The 19,473-nt window shown below is 41.7% G+C and overlaps 1 protein-coding gene across 2 annotated transcripts; it reads right to left on the bottom strand.

Moving 5' to 3' along the window:
- Positions 1–1,197: 1,197 nt before the first annotated feature.
- LOC136758890 (cytochrome P450 2C55) lies at positions 1,198–19,193 on the bottom strand. Of its 2 annotated transcripts, none has more exons than XM_066713627.1 (9): positions 19,032–19,193; positions 18,528–18,690; positions 14,767–14,919; positions 14,398–14,558; positions 13,682–13,759; positions 13,184–13,322; positions 4,697–4,884; positions 2,759–2,900; positions 1,198–1,601 (listed from the first exon to the last, which is right to left on the bottom strand). In XM_066713627.1, the coding sequence occupies exons 1-9, from the start codon at positions 19,191–19,193 to the stop codon at positions 1,408–1,410; spliced, it is 1,380 nt and encodes a 459-aa protein (XP_066569724.1). In that variant the 3' UTR covers positions 1,198–1,407. The 2 variants fall into 2 exon arrangements, with proteins under 2 accessions (XP_066569724.1, XP_066569723.1); XM_066713626.1 differs by having other exon boundaries at positions 13,682–13,855.
- Positions 19,194–19,473: the final 280 nt, after the last annotated feature.

Raw genomic sequence — 19,473 nt, forward strand, 5'->3', positions numbered from 1 at the left:
TGATGGTGGTGGAGAGCACTGTCTAACATGTCAATCCAAAATCTCCCATGGGTGTTCAATTGGGTTGAGATCTGGTGAATGTGAAGGCCATGGCATATGCTTATGCACAAAAAATGTCATACTCCTCAAACCATTCAGTGACCCCTCAGTCTTTGACGCTCCTGCCAGTCATGCCCCAATAATGACCCCTCTTTCAAAGTCACTTAGATCCTTTCCTCTTGCCATCTTGATCCAAAATCAACTGGGTCTGCATTTTATACATGCCACAGAGCATGATCGGATGTACTGCATGATACAATTAACATCATGCAGTGGAGGCATCTGCATTCATTATGTTCCTCCACTCATTTATTCAGGTTTTTCCCTTTAATTTGTTACCCATCTGTATAGAGTTTTAGTCTTTGGACTGGGAGGAAAAGGAATCAAGATAAATGGAGCTTACTTGAACAACCTACAACTGGAAAACTGGGCTGAACATGTTGAGTTAGACAAAAGTTATGTTCAACAACTTTGTTAAAACTATGAAAATTGAAGTAGATGACAAAAGACAGAGCAGAAGACCACATATAATATGTGCTGCTGTGACTTGGAATGTTAATCTCTAAATGTATATAAATGCAATTCCCCAAATCAGATCATTGCTAAACAGTACTGTCATGTCTTCACCGTGACTTCCCCCTCTTGTTTATACTCTAATTCACCTCAAGTAAGGGTAAAATCTAACGGCAACATATGCTGAATCCGACCCTTACTCACGAAATTCTCTACTCGGCTGCTCGTCCAGTCACTGGTCCTCTCCCACTTGGACAACTGCAACTCCCTCCTGGCCAGCCTGCCCGCAACTACCCACCCGCTCCAACTCATCCAGAACTCTGCGGCTCATCTGGTATTCTCTGCCCCGATTCGCACACGCTACCTCCACTGCACTTATACAATGTTTTGTCATACTTCTTGCTTTTGCATTACTTGTACTCGTATTTATTTAGCTCTTAACTTTGACTTAACATCTTGTCTGCACTTATTTACAATCTATAATTGTATAATCTAGGATGTAAGATGTATATTGTTTACTGTATTAATAGATAGTTAAATTTGTTAAAATGAATCCTTGCTTTTATTTAAGGCTCTTAAACTGAGTGTGAGTAATTGTGGTAAAAGGGTGCATTACCTAATCAATGCATCTGCCCCATGCCCCCCTTGTGTTCAAATCCACACAACCTTTTTATTTAGTGAATTAATATAAATTTTAGATATATTTATTAGCCTTATGTCTAGTGCTATTGACAATACTGAGAAAATCAATTTTAAAGCATTAAATGCTCCAAGATTAAAAAGGAACTACTGTCTGACCCTGCTGGTCATGTGGTGGCAGGGGTGCACCTCTGAATGCCGTACAGCTGTGGGGCTTCACCCACACTGTTGTCCTCTGAGCCTCACTCCCAGTTGGTAGGGTTTGGGTCCCTGGGTGATTCCGAAGTTAGGCGTGAGGTCAGGCTCCCCGCCGTCCTGGGGTAAGTGGAACTGGAAGCGGTGCAGCAGCGTCACGAAGAACAAGAACAGCCCCATGCGCACCATCCCCTCACCCAGACACATCCGTGGGCCTGCCAGACAAGAGGGGCACACATCAGCACACTGACTCCTAGTCTCCAGCCCTCAACTGTAACCACAACTGAAAACTGTCCCCTCTACTCTGGTGACTAGAGTTGTGCTGGGTTGTAGTCTGTTTCATTCTGAAAGACATGTAACAAAGTGAACTCGGCAACCCCCAGCCTCCCTTTCAGCTCAGTCTATACACCAATCAGCCATAACATTATGACCACCTGCCTAATATTGTGTAGGTCCCCCTTTTGCCACCAAAACAGCCCTGACCCGTCAAGGCATGGACTCCACCAGACCTCTGTAGGTGTGCTGTGGTATCTGGCACCAAGACGTTTGCAGCAGATCCTTTAAGTCCTGTAAGTTGCGAGGTGGGGCCTGCATGGATCGGACTTGTTTGAGTTATCTTGGCATATTCGTGTAGTTGTATTTTTGTTTCTGCTTGTCTACATGTGATCTCATGTTTTTTTGTTTTGTTTTTTACAATGCATCTGTGCTGTGTGTAGACGCTGAATGAGTTTAATTGTGATGGCTAAATAGGGTTTAAAGACGCAGTCCGCCTCAGTGCTGATTATTACTGCTGTGTTTCTCCATTTCTCCTCGCTTGGAAAAGACCACATCCAGTGAAGTCAACTTCTCGGGCCAAGCACCGGCTCCGGCACCGTCTCCGTCTCCTTGTCGGTGGAAAAGTGCTGTGTGTGTTCGGACACCTTTCTATGAGAACCAGCATTCACTTTTACGGCAATTTGAGCTACAGTAGCTCGTCTGTTGGATCGGACCACACGGGCCAGCCTTCACTCCCCTTGTGCATCAATGAGCCTTGGCTGCCCATGACCCTGTCGCTGGTTCCTTGGACCACTTTTGATAGGTACTGACCACTGCAGACCGGGAACACCCCACAAGAGCTGCAGTTTTGGAGATGCTCTGACCCAGTCGTCTAGCCATCACAATTTGGCCCTTGTCAAAGTCGCTCAGATCCTTAGGCTTGTCCATTTTTCCTGCTTCTAACACATCAACTTTGAAGACAAAATGTTCACTTGCTGCCTAATATATCCCACCCACTGACAGTGGGTTATCAGTGTTATTCACTTCACCTGTCAGTGGCCGTAACATTATGGCCGATCGGTGTGTCTCCTACCTTTGAACCGAGACACTGACTTACCCATGGAGAAGGGCACGAAAGCCTCTGGTTTCACAAACTCCCCCTCCTCATTCAGGAAGTTTGAGGGATTGAAGTTGTGTGGGAACTTCCACTGGCCCTCCTCGTACAGCACGGAGGACAGGTTGGGGATGATGGTGGTACCCTACGTTTGGTCGGGGAACAGAAGCAGCTCAATGTACTATACGTAATGTACACATTGACTTGTAGTTCTTGTATACAGTGCATCCGGAAAGTATTCACAGCACTTCACTTTTTCCACATTTTGTTATGTTACAGCCTTATTCCAAAATGGATTAAATTATTTATTTTCCTCAATTCTACAAACAATACCCCATAATGACAACGTGAAAGAAGTTTGTTTGAAATCTTTGCTAATTTATTAAAAATAAAAAACGAAAAAAGCACCTGTACATAAGTATTCATAGCCTTTGCTCAATACTTTGTTGAAGCACCTTTGGCACCAATTACAGCCTCAAGTCTTTTTGAGTATGATGCTACAAGCTTGGCACACCTATTTTTGGGCAGTATCTCCCATTCTTCTTTGCAGGCCCTCTCAAGCTCCATCAGGTTGGATGGGGAGCGTCGGTGCACAGCCATTTTCAGATCTCTCCAGAGATTTTCAATCAGGTTCAAGTCTGGGCTATGGCTGGGCCACTCAAGGACATTCACAGAGTTGTCCTGTAGCCACTCCTTTGTTATCTTGGCTGTGTGCTTAGGGTCGTTGTCCTGTTGGAAGATGAACCTTCGCCCCAGTCTGAGGTCCAGAGCGCTCTGGAGCAGGTTTTCATCAAGGATGTCTCTGTACATTGCTGCATTCATCTTTCCCTCGATCCTGACCAGTCTTCCAGTTCCTGCTGCTGAAAAACATCCCCACAGCATGATGCTGCCACCACCATGCTTCACTGTAGGGATGGTATTGGCCAGGTGATGAGCGGTGCCTGGTTTCCTCCAGACATGCTTGCCATTCAGGCCAAAGAGTTCAATCTTTGTTTCTCATGGTCTGAGAGTCCTTCAGGTGCCTTTTGGCAAACTCCAGGCAGGCTGTCATGTGGCTTTTACTGAGGAGTGGCTTCCGTCTGGCCACTCTACCATACAGGCCTGATTGGTGGAGTGCTGCAGAGATGGTTGTTCTTCTGGAAGGTTCTCCTCTCGCCACAGAGACACGCTGGAGCTCTGTCAGAGTGACTATCAGGTTCTTGGTCACCTCCCTGACTAAGGCCCTTCTCCCCCGATCGCTCAGTTTGGCCACGTGGCCAGCTCTAGGAAGAGTCCTAGTGGTTCCAAACTTCTTCCATTTACGGATGATGGAGCCCACTGTGCTCATTGGGACCTTCAATGCTGCAGAAATTTTTCTGTACCCTTCCCCAGATCTGTGCCTCAATACAATCCTGTCTTGGAGGTCTACAGACAATTCCTTGGACTACATGGCTTGGTTTGTGCTCTGACATGCACTGTTAACTGTGGGACCTTATATAGACAGGTGTGTGCCTTTCCAAATCATGTCCAGTCAACTGAATTTACCACAGGTGGACTCCAATCAAGTTGTAGAAACATCTCAAGGATGATCAGTGGAAAAAGGATGCACCTGAGCTCAATTTTGAGTGTCATGGCAAAGGCAGTGAATACTTGTGTACATGTGCTTTTTTTGTTTTTTATTTTTAATAAATTTACAAAGATTTCAAACAAACTTCTTTCACGTTATCATTATGGGGTATTGTTTGAGCATTTTGAGGAAAATAAATAATTTAATCCATTTTGGAATAAGGCTGTAACATAACAAAATGTGGAGAAAGTGAAGCGCTGTGAATATTTTCCGCATGCACTGTACATTGTCTCTATAAAGTGGTCTGTGGTAATTCCATTGTAGTAAGTGCTGTATTAAGTATGGATTGATTTATTGCCTGTACTATAGTAAACTGCACCTTGAGGGGACTTTACCTTTGGAATGCTGTAGCCCAGCACCTGTATGTCCTGAGTGGTGGCGTGGAAGACACTGAGAGGGAGGACACTTCCATAGCGCTGCACTTCATGGATCACAGCTTGCACATAGGGCATCCTGTGCCTGTCCTCATAGCAGACCTGCTCTCTCTCTCCAAGGACAGTGTCGATCTCCTGGTGGCACCGTGCTGAAGATAGGAGGCCCACTGTCAGCTCAGTGCACTAGATATCTCTACAAAGTGGCCACTTATCCATGTCTGTGCTTAGCAACTAATGCCTTTGAGCTAATAAAACTGTTTAGGAGTTTAATAGAACTGTTCAGAAGTTACCCAAGTCAGACACAGGACAGGTGAGAGAGAGAAAGCTTTGTTGTTGGATTTCTCTTGTGAGACACTCTTAGCATTGATAATCTTATTTTTAATTTTAACTTAATTGTAGTTAATTCAGTCCAGCTGCTGTGTTATAGTAACAAGCTTGAAGGAAATGTGACCTACTGTAGTTCAGGAAAGTGGAGGTGGAGTAAGTGAGTCAGAGAGGTGTCAATTGGTGGCAAGAAGCTCATCACAAAGGTATATAAGCTGATCCTGAGAAAGAGCTGTGCTGTTTCCCAGTAACAAAAAAGAGAAGTGAGGCACTTAAATTAGGGGACCAACAACTTACTAAATTTAGAAGCATGTGGCCACTACAGTGTCATGTTTGCAGAATGATTGCCTTCCTTGATTAACTCATCCAAGAACATTTCATTTGTGAATGTTGTCAGCATGTTGAAGTCCTAGAGATCAAAGTCTGTGATCGTGAGGCTCAGCTTGTTGATCTGCGCTGTATTAGTGATATGGAAGAATTAGTCAATCAGCCCATGAGAGAGATGGTGTGCACGCCAAAACCTAGGACAGTTGAGACCTTACAACAGGAAAGTGTAGAGAACTGCTGGATTACAGTAGGCTGTAGGTTGTAGGTTGTAGGTTGCATAAAACGGCGTGCACATCCCTTAGAGACATCCCAAGAGCTAGAAATGCCCAACAGGTTCCAACTACTGGACACCGAGTTGGACAGTGACAGCTCAGAGGGTGATGGGAGGGTAGTTGAGCACCAGAGCACCATGGTGCCCACTCCCCCCCAGAAGAGGGCGGTAGTTATAGTAGGAGACTCAATTCTTACAGGCGTAGATCACACAGTGTGTTCTAGTGACAAGGAGACCAGCATGGTATCTTGCCTGCCTGGTGCTCAGTTTGCAGATCTCCCTAAACTAGTACTGGCCAAAGCTGGGGGAAATCCACTGGTCATGGTCCACATTGGAACCAATGACATAGGAAAAGGTAGGGCAGAGGTTCTGGACAGTTCTGGACAGTTGAAGACTGGAAAAATGTTGCCTGGTCTGATGAGTCTCGATTTCTGTTGAGACATTCAGATGGTAGAGTCAGAATTTGGCGTAAACAGAATGAGAACATGGATCCATCATGCCTTGTTACCACCGTGCAGGCTGGTGGTGGTGGTGTAATGGTGTGGGGGATGTTTTCTTGGCACACTTTAGGCCCCTTAGTGCCAATTGGGCATCGTTTAAATGCCACGGCCTACCTGAGCATTGTTTCTGACCATGTCCATCCCTTTATGACCACCATGTACCCATCCTCTGATGGCTACTTCCAGCAGGATAATGTCACAAAGGTCGAATCATTTCAAATTGGTTTCTTGAACATGACAATGAGTTCACTGTACTAAACTGGCCCCCACAGTCACCAGATCTCAACCCAATAGAGCATCTTTGGGATGTGGTGGAACGGGAGCTTCGTGGCCTGGATGTGCATCCCACAAATCTCCATCAACTGCAAGATGCTATCCTATCAATATGGGCCAACATTTCTAAAGAATGCTTTCAGCACCTTGTTGAATCAATGCCACGTAGAATTAAGGCAGTTCTGAAGGCGAAAGGGGGTCAAACACAGTATTAGTATGGTGTTCCTAATAATCCTTTAGGTGAGTGTATAATACAGCACAGAAAGATAGACAGATGGGAAGTTGTAAGAAATGTGGAAAAAGCCCTCAACATTCATGGAAAATGTGTCTGTCAAGGGAGGCTGAGTGTCGACAATGCCAAAAAAGGGGACATTTTGCCATAGTGTGCAGGTCAGTGCAAAGACTAGAAATGATAGTAGACAATACACAGGAGTCTGCTTTTATGGGGGCCATCCAAACACAAAAACAAGATAAGATTTGGCAACAGAAAATAATAGTGAATGGAGAGACAATTACTTTTAAACTGGATACTGGAGCAGCGGTAACGGCTATTCCAATATTTATGTATTCAGCAGGAAAACACTGGGAACTCAACGAGGCAAAGAAAACCATTTTGGCCCTCAACAGTATACCTCTGAAGGTGACTGGTACGTTTAGTGCTAATATACAAAAGGGCGAAAAGAAAACGCAGCAAGACATATACGTTGGTAGATGATTTGGTAATGCCCCTGCTAGGTCTGCCTGCTATTCAAAGCTTGCAACTGCTCCAACAAGTGGGTGAAGTGCATAAACAGGGAGAACAATACAAAAACATATTCCCCACGGTCTTCTCTGGTCTTGGGAGACTACAGGGCTGCTATAAAATTGAACTGGCTGCGGGAGCAACCCCATATGCACTGTTCGCCCAAGACGAGTACCGCTACCACTCGTGGATAAAGTAAAAGTGGAACTTCACAGAATGGAAGGTATGGGAGTTATTCGCCGAATCGAAGAGCCTACCGAATGGTGTGCGGGGATAGTTGTAGTACCAAAACCCAATGGTAATATCAGAATCTGCGTTGATCTTACAAGGTTGAATGAAAATGTGCGTAGAGAAAGACGCATACTTCCAGCAGTTGATGACACATTAGCACAGCTAGACGGTGCTGTGGTCTTTTCAAAATTAGACGCCACCTCTGGGTTTTGGCAAATCCCCTTGCATGAAGATTCGGAACCACTGACTACGTTCATCATGCCATTCAGCAGATACTGCTTTAGACGTCTTCCTTTTGAGATATCTTCAGCTCCTGAGCATTTTCAACTCAGAATTTCACAGCTCATTGCAGGAACGGCTGGAACCCTTTGCCATGCAGATGACATCCTCGTGTTTGGTAAGGACAAGAGAGAACATGATGAGAGACTGTGGGACGTGCTGAAAAAGTTCGAAAAAGCAGGGTTAACTCTAAATGACAAATGTGAGTTTGCGGTTGAGAGAGTTAAATTTCTTGGACATTCTATCAGTGCAAAATGGATTGAAGCAGACCCAGACAAGATCAAAGCCATTCTCAATATGCCAGAACCAACAAATGTGGAAGGGGTGAGACGCTTTATGGGAATGGTTAAGTATGTTGGGAAGTTTTCTCCTAATCTACTGACTCTCACAAAGCCATTGAGAGATCTGTTGAGAAATGACAACACCTGGATCTGGGATGTGCAGCAGAAAGAGGCATTTTCCGAGCTAAAAAAAGAACTCGGCTCACCTGGTATCCTAGCACAATACAATCCAAAAAGTGAGACTGTCGTGTCCGCAGATGCATCCTCATATGGCTTAGGAGGGGTGCTGATGCAGAAACAAGATGGAGACTGGCGGCCTGTAGTGTTCATATCCAGAAGTTTAACACCTACAGAAACACGATATGCACAAATAGAAAAGAAGGCTCTCGCGGTGACATGGGCGTGTGAGCGGCTCAGTGCATATTTGTTAGGACTACAGTTTACAGTACATACTGACCACAAACCTCTAATCTCATTGCTAGGCAACAGACCAATCGATGATCTACCTCCAAGAATTCTAAGGTTCCGGTTAAGGATGCTGAGGTTCACGTACAACATCGTGCATGTTCCGGGAAAACAACTTGTCACTGCTGATGCTTTGTCAAGGGCCCCGGCTGGACCCAAAAAAACAATTGAGAGTGAAACATTAGAGGAAGAATGCAAAGTTTTTGTGGATTTTGTTGTTCAGCAGCTCCCTGCAACAAAAACAAAAATAACACAGATCAAGGATATACAGGAAAATGATCAAACGTTTAAACAACTGAGGGAGTACACCGAAAACTGTTCCAGAACATCTCATGCCATATTGGTCACACAGCCGATATTCATGTAACTGATGGGATCCTGCTAAAAGGAGAAATAATTTTGATTCCAGGACCCATGCGGAGAGAGATGCTTGAGAAACTCCATCATGGTCACCAAGGTATGACAAAGTCCATCGCAAAAGCACAATATTCTATGTAGTGGCCAGGAGTGACACGAGACATCAGAGAACTGGTGGAGGGATGTGACATCTGCTGTCAACATTCACAGCAGCGCACAGAACCGTTGATGCCGACGCCATTACCAAGCAAGACCCTGGCAGCGCGTGGCAGCTGACATTTTCCTGTGGGAGAAAATTTTCGTTGTGGTTGACTATTTCTCACGATATATTGAAATTGCTAACCTGCCTAAGGTTGTAACTTCTACTACAGTGGAACGTCTGAAAGTTATTTTTGCCAGGTTCGGAATTCCATTTCGTTTCAAAGGTGTTTAATGAAGGATCGAGCCGCACATGTTGCTGTATTTAGCCAGAAATCCCGGGGTTCTAGTGGAACATGATGACATTTCATTATTATTATATATTACTATTATTTATTTATTAGCAGACGCCCTTATCCAGGGCAACTTACACAACATAAGAGCAATATAAAAGTGCAATACAGTATACAATTACAGATCAAAACAGTACAAATTACAAGTTCAAAATGACATAAGTGCATAAGAACAAATACAGTAAATCCAGGTCCTACATCCTTGTGAGCTAATCATTGCAGACAAGTCACAGTTAGAGCTCAGGGGATAGGGGCGATCAATGTAAATAACACGAGATTGTATTGGACCACTACACCAATACACTATAGCCGGGCAACATTATCGTAATTATGCATACACTCGTTGCCGGAGACCCACTCATTCTAGTGGGATGTATTGCCAGACAAGAATGGATTTTTAAAGAAATAGACCCCTGCCCTGGCTAATACACCTCCCGCTGTATCTTACAAATGGCTCTTGTGTGGCTAATGGGTGGAGCTGAGCGGACATGTGACTGATGACCGATCTCTCTGTATGCGGAGTCAAATCTCAGTGTAAACAGATGTGAAATCTCACTGTATACGGAAGTATCTCACTGGATGCATTTCAGTATATAGTGTATGCATTTCAATATATAATGTATGCATTTCAGTATGTAGTGTATGCTTTTCAATATATAGTGTATGCATTTCAGTATATAATGTATGCGTCTCAGTATGTAGTGTATGAGTCTCAGTATATAGTGTATGTACCACGGGGTGAATTATGTCCCTAACGGCGCCTCATAACTGTGCATCGTTTGTATTGTGAGTTGGTAACTACGATCTTGTGAACTTTGTTGTATCTGAGCACTGCAAACAAACTTTTAATCTGTTGTTTGTTTTAGACTTTTAGAGTAGCGTCTTTTGTCCTCATTATTCTAATTGTAATTGTGTATATGCTTACAATGTATAGTTGTAAAAGTCCTGTTAACTGTTGATTGCACACTTGCACTTTATTAACTTGTGTCTTAACTAAAGTAGCTGTATAGGAGTGTTTACGCATTAGGTATCTTTTTACTTGTATGAAGTTTTGTTTCTTTTTCTATGAAAATCACTGATTTATTAGTTTAAGTGTGCGATTTTCTCGGTTGGGATCCTGTTTGTGGAAGTCACTTGGTTCTGGAGGTTGTTATTTAAAAGTGTTATTTGGTTGTGAACTATCTTTTTATCTAGAAGTGTGGGGTGATAGTGTTTAAGGTATCCTAGTGCTTAGGGTCTGATGTAAACGCTCTTGGTTACAAATCTGCTGCTATAATTTAACAGTTGTGGCTATCAAATCTGCTGCTATAGGTAAAAGCTGTGATACTTTGTTTAAATAAAAGTCTTGTTTTATACTAATCCTGTCCTCACTTCACACCCTGTGCTGTCTTTATTTTCAAAGAACCTGTTATTTATTTGGAGTTATATTAGCTCCAAATTGGCATGGTCGTTAATTTTACTTAATTGTTTATTTAAGATAGTCCATTTAATTATAGGGATAACCGAGGGGATTATCCTTGGCTTACCTCTACCAGAAGGGTTGTTTTGAAAAAGAGAGGGGGGCGCTACACTACAATTTAAGAAAAGCAAACTTTGAAGGTATGAGGTGGCACTTGGAAGATGTAGATTGGAGCTCACTGGATACAGATTCAGTCGAAAATGGATAGTTAGATTTTAAGAATATACTCAGGCTCAGGAGAAATTTGTACCAAACTTAGCAAATTGAGGACCAAACAACATTGGCCAAAATGGTTTAATAGAAGTATGCAAAAAAATATCAAGAGAAAGAAAATGTTGTATAGTGCATACAAAAGGGATAGAGACTAAACAAAATACAAAGAATATATTCAACTACAAAGAAGAAAGGGATCAGGAAAGCAAAGAAGGAAATAGAACGAAACATAGCTCTTGCAGCTAAAACTAATGCAAAGAGCTTTTTTCAATACTACAACAGCAAGAGGTCAATAAAGGAGGAAGTGAAACCGCTAAAGGGCAAAAACTGAAGTATCTTAGAAAATGAACAAGATGTAGCAAATGTTCTAAATGAGTATTTCACAGAGGTTTTTACAAACGAAAAAACAGATAACATGCCACAGGTTAACACCCAGTCCAGTCAAACTCTAATAGAGATCAGGATAAATGAGGAAGAGGTACTAAAGGGACTAGCAGAATTAAAAACAAACAAATCACCTGTGCCAGATGGTATATTTCCAACACTACTTAAAGAAATTAGGGAAATTATTTATAGGCCGCTAATTCAAATATTCCAAATGTCCCTTAGAATAGGGGATGTGCCAAATGATTGGAAAACTGCTAATGTCATCCCAATCCACAAGAAAGGGGACAAAACTGAGCCAGGAAGTTACAGACCAATCAGTCTCACCTGCATTACCTGTAAAATGTTGGAAAAAAATATTAGAGAGAAAACAGAGGAGCATCTTAATGAAAACCATATTCTTGGAGATAGTCAACATGGGTTTAGACGAGGCAGATCATGTCTTACTAATCTATTCGAGTTCTTTGAACATGCAACTGCAGCTGTAGATCACGTATTAGAATCAAATATGATATGATATACTTAGATTTTCAAAAAGCTTTGGATAAGGTTCCACACCAAAGTCTGATCCTCAAATTGGAAGCTGTAGGCATTCAGGGTAATGTAAGTAGGTGGATTATGAACTGGTTGATGTATAGGAAACAGAGGGTGTCGATTAGAGGAGTCGCTTCTAACTGGAATGAGGTTGTTAGTGGAGTTCCACAGGGATCAGTACTAGGGCCTTTTCTTTTTCTAATCTATATTAATTATCTGGGCTCTGGGATAGTTAACAAATTTATCAAATTTGCAGATGACACTAAAATAGGTGGCTCAGCAGATACAATCTCGGCAGCACAGGCTATTCAAAGGGACTTAGATAATATTCAGTTGTGGGCCGACACCTGGCAGATTAAATTCAATGTGGACAAGTGCAAGGTATTACAAGCAGGTAACAAACATGTCCAATATAATTACACTATGGCAGGAATAGAACTTTCACTTTCTCCATCCAAACAATGTGGGGAAGCAATAAAAAAGGCAAACAGAGTGTTAGGGTATATTGTCAAACGTGTAGAATTGAGAACAAGGGCAGTGATGTTCAGACTGTACAATGCACTAGTTAGAGCTCATCTGGATACTGTGTACAGTTCTGGGCTCCACACTTCAAGAAAGATATCGCTGCTCTAGAGGCAGTTCAGAGGAGAGCAACCAGACTTATTCCAGGTCTGAAGGGAATGTCCTACTGAGAGACTGAGGGAACTGAACCTTTTCACCCTGTAATAGAGGAGACTATGTGGGGACTTGATTCAAGTATTCAAAATCATGAAAGGCATCAACCACATCAAACCAGATGAGCATGGACACAAATGGAAATTGGGCTTCAAGGCATTCAATACAAAAAACAGAAGACACTTCTTCACACAGAGAGTTGTCACAATCGGGAACAATCTACCCAGCAATGTGGTTGAAGCTGAGAATTTGGGAACATTTAAAAATAGACTGGATAGTATCCTTGGATCACTTACTTATTAATGGACATGAAACGAGCATGATGGGTTGAATGGCCTCCTCTTGTTTGTAAACTTTCTTATGTTTCTTATGTAATGCTTGGGGTGTTTGTAGTATGGATATTTTTAAACAATAGAAGACTAACTATTAATGGTGATCATTTTGTTATCCCATTGTTCTGAGTTGGTCATAAATTCAACAAAATGTAGGAGCATTGTGTCTATTAGTTTTGAAGGTATTCATCTCATGTCACTGTAGTCAAAGACAGAGCTAATTTATTTCTTGACCTTTCAGTAAATGTGTATTAAAAGAGGGTTCATTATTCAGATGCCCAAAGAGTGATTCATGAGGAGGTTTACTGACCTTGCACATCTGGATGAACCATGAGCTGCAAAAGGCCCACGCGGAAAGTAGTGGAGGTGGTGTCTGTTCCGGCAATAAAGAGATCCATCAACAGGGCCACCATGAAGCCATCATCAAAGGATGAGCCATCATTTCCTCTCTGACAGCAGAGACACGGTAAAATCACAAGAGGTCTAGAAAAAAGAACATTCACCTTGGACCACAAGTGGACCGGTCCTGCCACATGTACCTCATTTTCTCTGTTGTGATGTTCAATTATCTCATTCTGCTCTTGTGTCTACAAAGGTAAAGCTGTTTTTTCAACTTGGTATACTATGGCTTCTATGATTTCAGGGTACCCAATAGTGTCTTAGGAGTTTCAACAATATGATTAAACCCCTGCTGAATCAATAGCAGATCCTGGGCTTGAACAAGGGACCTCCTGGTAACAAGTTCTTCTCTTTAACCCATGGAGCACAAACATTGCCAGTTAGTGGTGGTGCTATAGATCTGTAGTACCTTTTCAATTTCATCGAGGTAGCAATCAATGATGTCCCGTGGCTGTCCTGGAACCTGTGTCTCCTTGTGCTCAGTCACCTTGATCAGTAAAAATGCCTTTAATTTGTTTCTGTTTTCAATGGCTTTCCAGAAGGGAAGAGGCAAGCTTCTAAGAAGGGGTATGGTATCATAAATCTGTGATTAAAAAAACAAATGCAAATATGTGTTTTGAAAACCTACATTGTAAGGTCATCAGTAAAGCAACAGAAAAAACAAAGTTTAAGTATAATCAGATACCTCGGATTATCATATACTGTAAATTATTGAAATGTCAAGGTGCCTAATGGATAAATCACAGGAATTAGTGCTCTTTTAATTGTCTTTACAATCTGTCTCAGACTGAGGAGATCATCACCACAGTCTCAGTCTTGCAATATGACCCAGAGTAAAACAACAAGCACCTTAGTTTCCATAGAACAATGGTCAATGGCTATCATGTTTTTCATTGATAAGTGTTTAAATGGATTTTAAACTTTTGAGATTCAAGTCATTTTTACCAACCAGCATCTTTGAAAATCTACATGAATTTTGCTACAATAAACATACAAATACTATAATGGCCTTTAATGATAAATGTAATTAAATTTGACTCTTGTGTTTAGTTTACTGAAGATGATACATTTTTGGGAGCTTTCAGTAATAAACAGGAAATGAGAAATTTCATAGAGCACACATACCATGCCCCAGGGTCCATTAATAATTTTTGAGGTTTCAATTATCATTTGCATCAGGGACTGGAAGGACTGGTCCTCATAGTTGTAGCGGGATCCAAGTAGGATGGCACAGATGACATTGGAAATTGCATTGTAGAACAACATTTGAGGGTCCAAGGACTGACCTGTCCACAAATTATATTTTTAGCAGGAGAGGGTTGGCCACCTTATTGTCTTTTGTAAATTTTATGCAAAGTGACATTTTGATCTGTATACATCATCCTCATCATCATCTTTAATCAGCTTTAAGTGGTATTATTACTTTGCTGCAGATTAAGGTGCATTGTGCGAGTGGCGTGATGGGACAGGGGAACTGGGCTCTGAAGCCCATACCTGCAATCTTCTCTATGTATGAGCTGAGATGCGAAGTCTCCTCCAGGATCCTCTCCTCCATGGACAGCTTTCCCAGGCCGAAGTTCCTCAGAGTGGTCAGAGCGAACCGCCTCTGCTCCTTCCAGCTGGGACCGTATGTATTTATAATCACACCTGCAATGACAACCCAGCAATGAGGCAGCCTGCCCACAGGTTCGCAGTCTTATTCTGAAAATGCAGGGTCAAACACTACTCTCATTTTATAGAATATATTTTATCATAATACAAAGCAAGGAAAATGAATATTAATATTTTCTTATTTAAATAATATTATTACTATGGGCTCAAATTAGCACCATAAGTAACAAATTCAAAATAAAACAACATTTTCGAGTAAAAGTGAATAAATGGATGTTGAGATCAAAAATAGAACAATCAAAAGCAAAATGTATAGCATTGTAAACAAAAATCATTATATCAAAAGCAAAAAAAAAAACTTGAAAGCAAATAATTTTAAAGTGAGAGCAAAACTCAAATTTATTGAATCAATTTTGTTTATGCTCTTGCCTGGAGTCACTGCCTTTGGTTATGATACTAGAATCTTTGCTTTTGCCAGCGGATTCTTTGCTTTCGCTCTTTTTTTGTTATGAGTTTTGGCACAATTATTTTTTTCCTTGGGGGCAGGGTTTAGAGGGAGGCATAAATCATGGGTCTCAATTGGTCCACTAGGTTTGTGTGACAGTTCTTCCTAACCCAATCAATGAGTCGGTGAGCTGGTCTGCATTGGATTTTATGTTATTTGTGTGATTTCTGTATGAGATGGAAAATCCCCACACTGAATCCCCCTGCCTTCTTCCACCCCACCCCCCCCCCTTGCATCAGCAAGGTCTCTCCCAGGCAGACATTTCAAGGCAGACAGGGGTTTCCAGATGTGCTGTCCAAGCTCTTTTGATGAAGCACAAAGAAACGGGCAACGCTGAAGACCGTAGACGCAGTGGTCGTCAAAGGAAACTTACTGCAGCAGATGAAAGACACATCATGCTTACTTCCCTTCGTAATCAGAAGACGTCCAGCAGTGCCATCAGCTCAGAATTGGCAGAAAACAGTGGGACCCTGGTACACCCATCTACTGTCCGGAGAAGTCTGGTCAGAAGTGGCCTTCATGGAAGACTTGTGGCCAAAAAGCCATACCTCCGACATGGCAACAAGGCAGAAAAATGGCAGCATGTGCTCTGGACTGATGAGTCAAAATTTGAAATATTTGGCTGTAGCAGAAGAGCGGTACACAAATGAGTGTCTGCAGGCAACAGTGAAGCATGGTGGAGGTTCCTTGCAAGTTTGGGGCTGCATTTCTGCAAATGGAGTTGGGGGGATTTGGTCAGAATTAATGGTCTCCTCAATGCTGAGAAGTACAGGCAGATACTTATCCATCATGCAATAACATCAGGGAGGCATCTGATTGGACCCAAATTTATTCTGCAGCATGACAACGACCCCAAACATACAGCAAAAGTAATGAAGTACTATCTTCAGCGTAAAGAAGAACAAGGAGTCCTGGAAGTGATGGTATGGCCCCCACAGAGCCCTGATCTCAACATCATCGAGTCTGTCTGGGATTACATGAAGGGAGAGAAGCAACTGAGGCTGCCTAAATCCACAGAAGAACTGTGGTTAGTTCTCCAAGATGTTTGGCCCAACCTACCTGCCGAGTTCCTTCATAAACTGTGTGCAAGTGTACCTTGAAGAATTGATGCTGTTTTAAAGGCAAAGGGTGGTCACACCAAATATTGATTTGATGTGGATTTGTCTTCTGTTCACTCATTTTATATTTATCAATTAACTAAATGCAATCTACTAACATGTCTATTTTTGAAAGCATTCTTACTTTACAGCATTTTTTCACACCTGCTTAAAACTTTTGCACAGTACTGCATGTATGTATGTATGTATGTATGTATGTATGTATATATATATATATATATATATATATATATATATATATATATATATATATATACATACATACACACACAGTCACCTCCAAATTTACTGGCATCATTGATAGAGATGAGATGAAAGGCTGTATAAAATAAACAAACAAATATGTAATATGTTATTGTTCTCCACTATTTTAACTTCTCTCTCACTGTCTGTGCATCGCTGAACAGAAGTGGAAGAGGTCCAAACTTCCAATCACTTTTTAAATCCTCTGTCAACAACCCCAGCAAAGCCCCCACAGAGCCCTGACCATCCCCTCCAGACCACTGCGGTCTGCCTGCGCCAGAAGACTAAGCTTGCCTCCTCTCCACTCCCCTTCCTCCAGAGCCCGCTCCTTTTCATCCCTGGCCCCTAAGTGGTGGAACAACCTTCCCATAGAAGTCAAGACAGCAGAGTCCCTGACCTCCTTCCAGCAATTACTCAAGACACATCTGTTCAGACTCTACTTGTAATCTAGTAGTTTATTATCCTGTATGTTTTGACAAACCCCTTGCTTTGCATTACTAGTACTCACATTGTTAATGATCCCTGCACTTACTACCTTTTACTATATAGGATCTAGGACTTGTATTTTTGACTGTATAGTACCTATAGACGTTTGTAAATTGGAATTTGTAAATTGTAAATTTGCATTATGCTCTGAATTGTACTGTATTTTTGCACTTTGTATTGCTCTTATGTTTTTTAAGTCACCCTGGAGAAGGGCATCTACCAATAAATAAATAAATAAATAATAAAGTAGAAAGCAATTGTCTATAATTTTCATTAAAAAAATTCCGAAGCCACGAAGTTGCATGCCACTCAGTCGTATGGGTACAATCAGTGGTAAAGCTAAAGATTTGTTGCATACTGGTGACATGGCAGACCAGCTTACCTGCTCATTGTGTTAGAAAGAACCATCACACAAACCTAGTGGACCAATGGAGACCCATGATCTACGCCTACCTCTAAACCCCGCCTTCATGGAAAATTTTTGCCAAAACGTATAGAAAAAATAAAAACATGAAAAGTAAAGAAACCGGCTGCGAAAGCAAAGATTCTAGTATTGTAACCAAAGGCAGCAACTCTAGGCAAGAGCATAAACTAAATGAATTCAATAAATTTGAGTTTTGCTCATGCTTTAAAATTATTTTGTTTTGCTTTTGATGTCATTATTTTTGTTTACAATTCTATACATTTTGCTTTCAATTGTTTTATTTTTGATCTCAACATCCATTTATTCACTTTTACTCTAAAATTTTGTTACATTTTCAACTTTATTTTTCTTGTTTACAATATATTTTATTTTGAATCCGTTACTTCTGGCGCTAATTTGAGCCTGTAAATTACTCCTGCCACCTCATCAGGATAAACTTGTAAGAAACTTACAAACTTTTACCCTTGTATTTGTACTGTTTACTCCCATGTAATTAAATATATGAATGACTCCAGAGAAGGAACAGTCCTGCTGTCCTGGTTGATTCAAATACAGAAAAAAAGTGACAATCACATGTGCCAAAAGAATAGCAAATGTCAGGCTTAGTGCTCCTGCAGTTCAGTTCCGGTGCACACAATTGACCGGATTTTCCAATACTGATAATTGATTTCCAGACCAGAAGTTTGAATTCATTTTATTACATTTTTCCATTTCAAATTATTCACATATGGGGTATTTTAGCGGACATTTGGATCAAGAAGTTAAGATGTAAGAATATTACCTCTGATAAACATATGCAGCATTCTTACTAATTAGTAAATCCTTTAGAAATCATACACATTTTTTTGCTGTCGTCACTCTTACTTACCTTTATCCTCAAAAAAGTGGTTGATCAGCAGGCCCTGGGGTCTTGCAGCAAATTCAACTCCCCGAGTCATCAGGGCTTCCTTCACTGCCTGCAAACCATGCAGTAACACAACTGGCCTGCCCCCGAAATACACGCTGTACACTTTCCCATAGCGCTTGGAGAGCTGTACAGCACAGACAGAGAGAGTGGTGGAACACTCTGAATATGGATCCACACAAAACGAGAGAGAGATAGACAGAGAGAGACCCTGCCCAGCCCACACTGAGAGAACCAGAGAACTGCTCTCACACCATCAGACCCACAGTGGAAGATCACCCATAACAAGACAGGGTCTTAAGAAAGGGTCTTATGCCACCCTTTCATATCATGTGGTTCTTACCTTTCAGTGTACAACCTTATATCACAGTTCAGTATTTCTGAAATTCAGAAAGCAAACTTCCACTAGACACTGTGTCTTTCAATTCACTCAGAACTTTTTGTTATTTTCAGCCTTTTAATCCATACCTTTTCAAAGTCTTTCATGGGGTTCTTCAGGTTGAGTTGCAGAAGATTCCCACATATTGGAAAAAGCTGTGGACCAGGTGGAAAATTCTTGGGCCTCCCTGTCTTCCACAGGAAATAGAGGAGGAGAAGCCCAGCCCACAGGAGAAAGAGCAAGCCCAGCATTGACCCAAATGTGTTATTCCACTGCACTCCACAAGCCTGTATATAGGTAGCACTGGACTCCTCCTTTACTGTTGTTCATTGGTTAATAGGCACAAAGCATGATTTATTTGTTGCGGTGGGGGGGGGCGGCTGCTGAAGCTTTGTTGAAGTGCCCAAAAACAGCATGCACAAGGTCCTAAAGCCTGCAGGTTACTTTTTCTGCTTATTGGTGGATTTAAAAGTTATTTGATTGTAACATTTTCAGTTTGATTGTAACATCAATGGGAAATGCTTTGAGCTG

The sequence above is a fragment of the Amia ocellicauda genome, chromosome 9 (assembly GCF_036373705.1).
Source record: "Amia ocellicauda isolate fAmiCal2 chromosome 9, fAmiCal2.hap1, whole genome shotgun sequence".
Lineage (NCBI taxonomy): Eukaryota > Metazoa > Chordata > Actinopteri > Amiiformes > Amiidae > Amia > Amia ocellicauda.

Bases quoted from the DNA above. Each gene is read 5' to 3' on its own strand.
- LOC136758890 (XM_066713626.1), bottom strand. From the start codon at position 19,193: ATGCTGGGCTTGCTCTTTCTCCTGTGGGCTGGGCTTCTCCTCCTCTAT. The intron at 14,559-14,766 runs GTATGGGCTTCA...ATTTGTGGACAG, and splicing joins ATACATAGAGAAGATTGCAG to GTCAGTCCTTGGACCCTCAA. The intron at 13,323-13,681 runs GTACTACAGATC...CTCTGCTGTCAG, and splicing joins ACCTCGATGAAATTGAAAAG to AGAGGAAATGATGGCTCATC.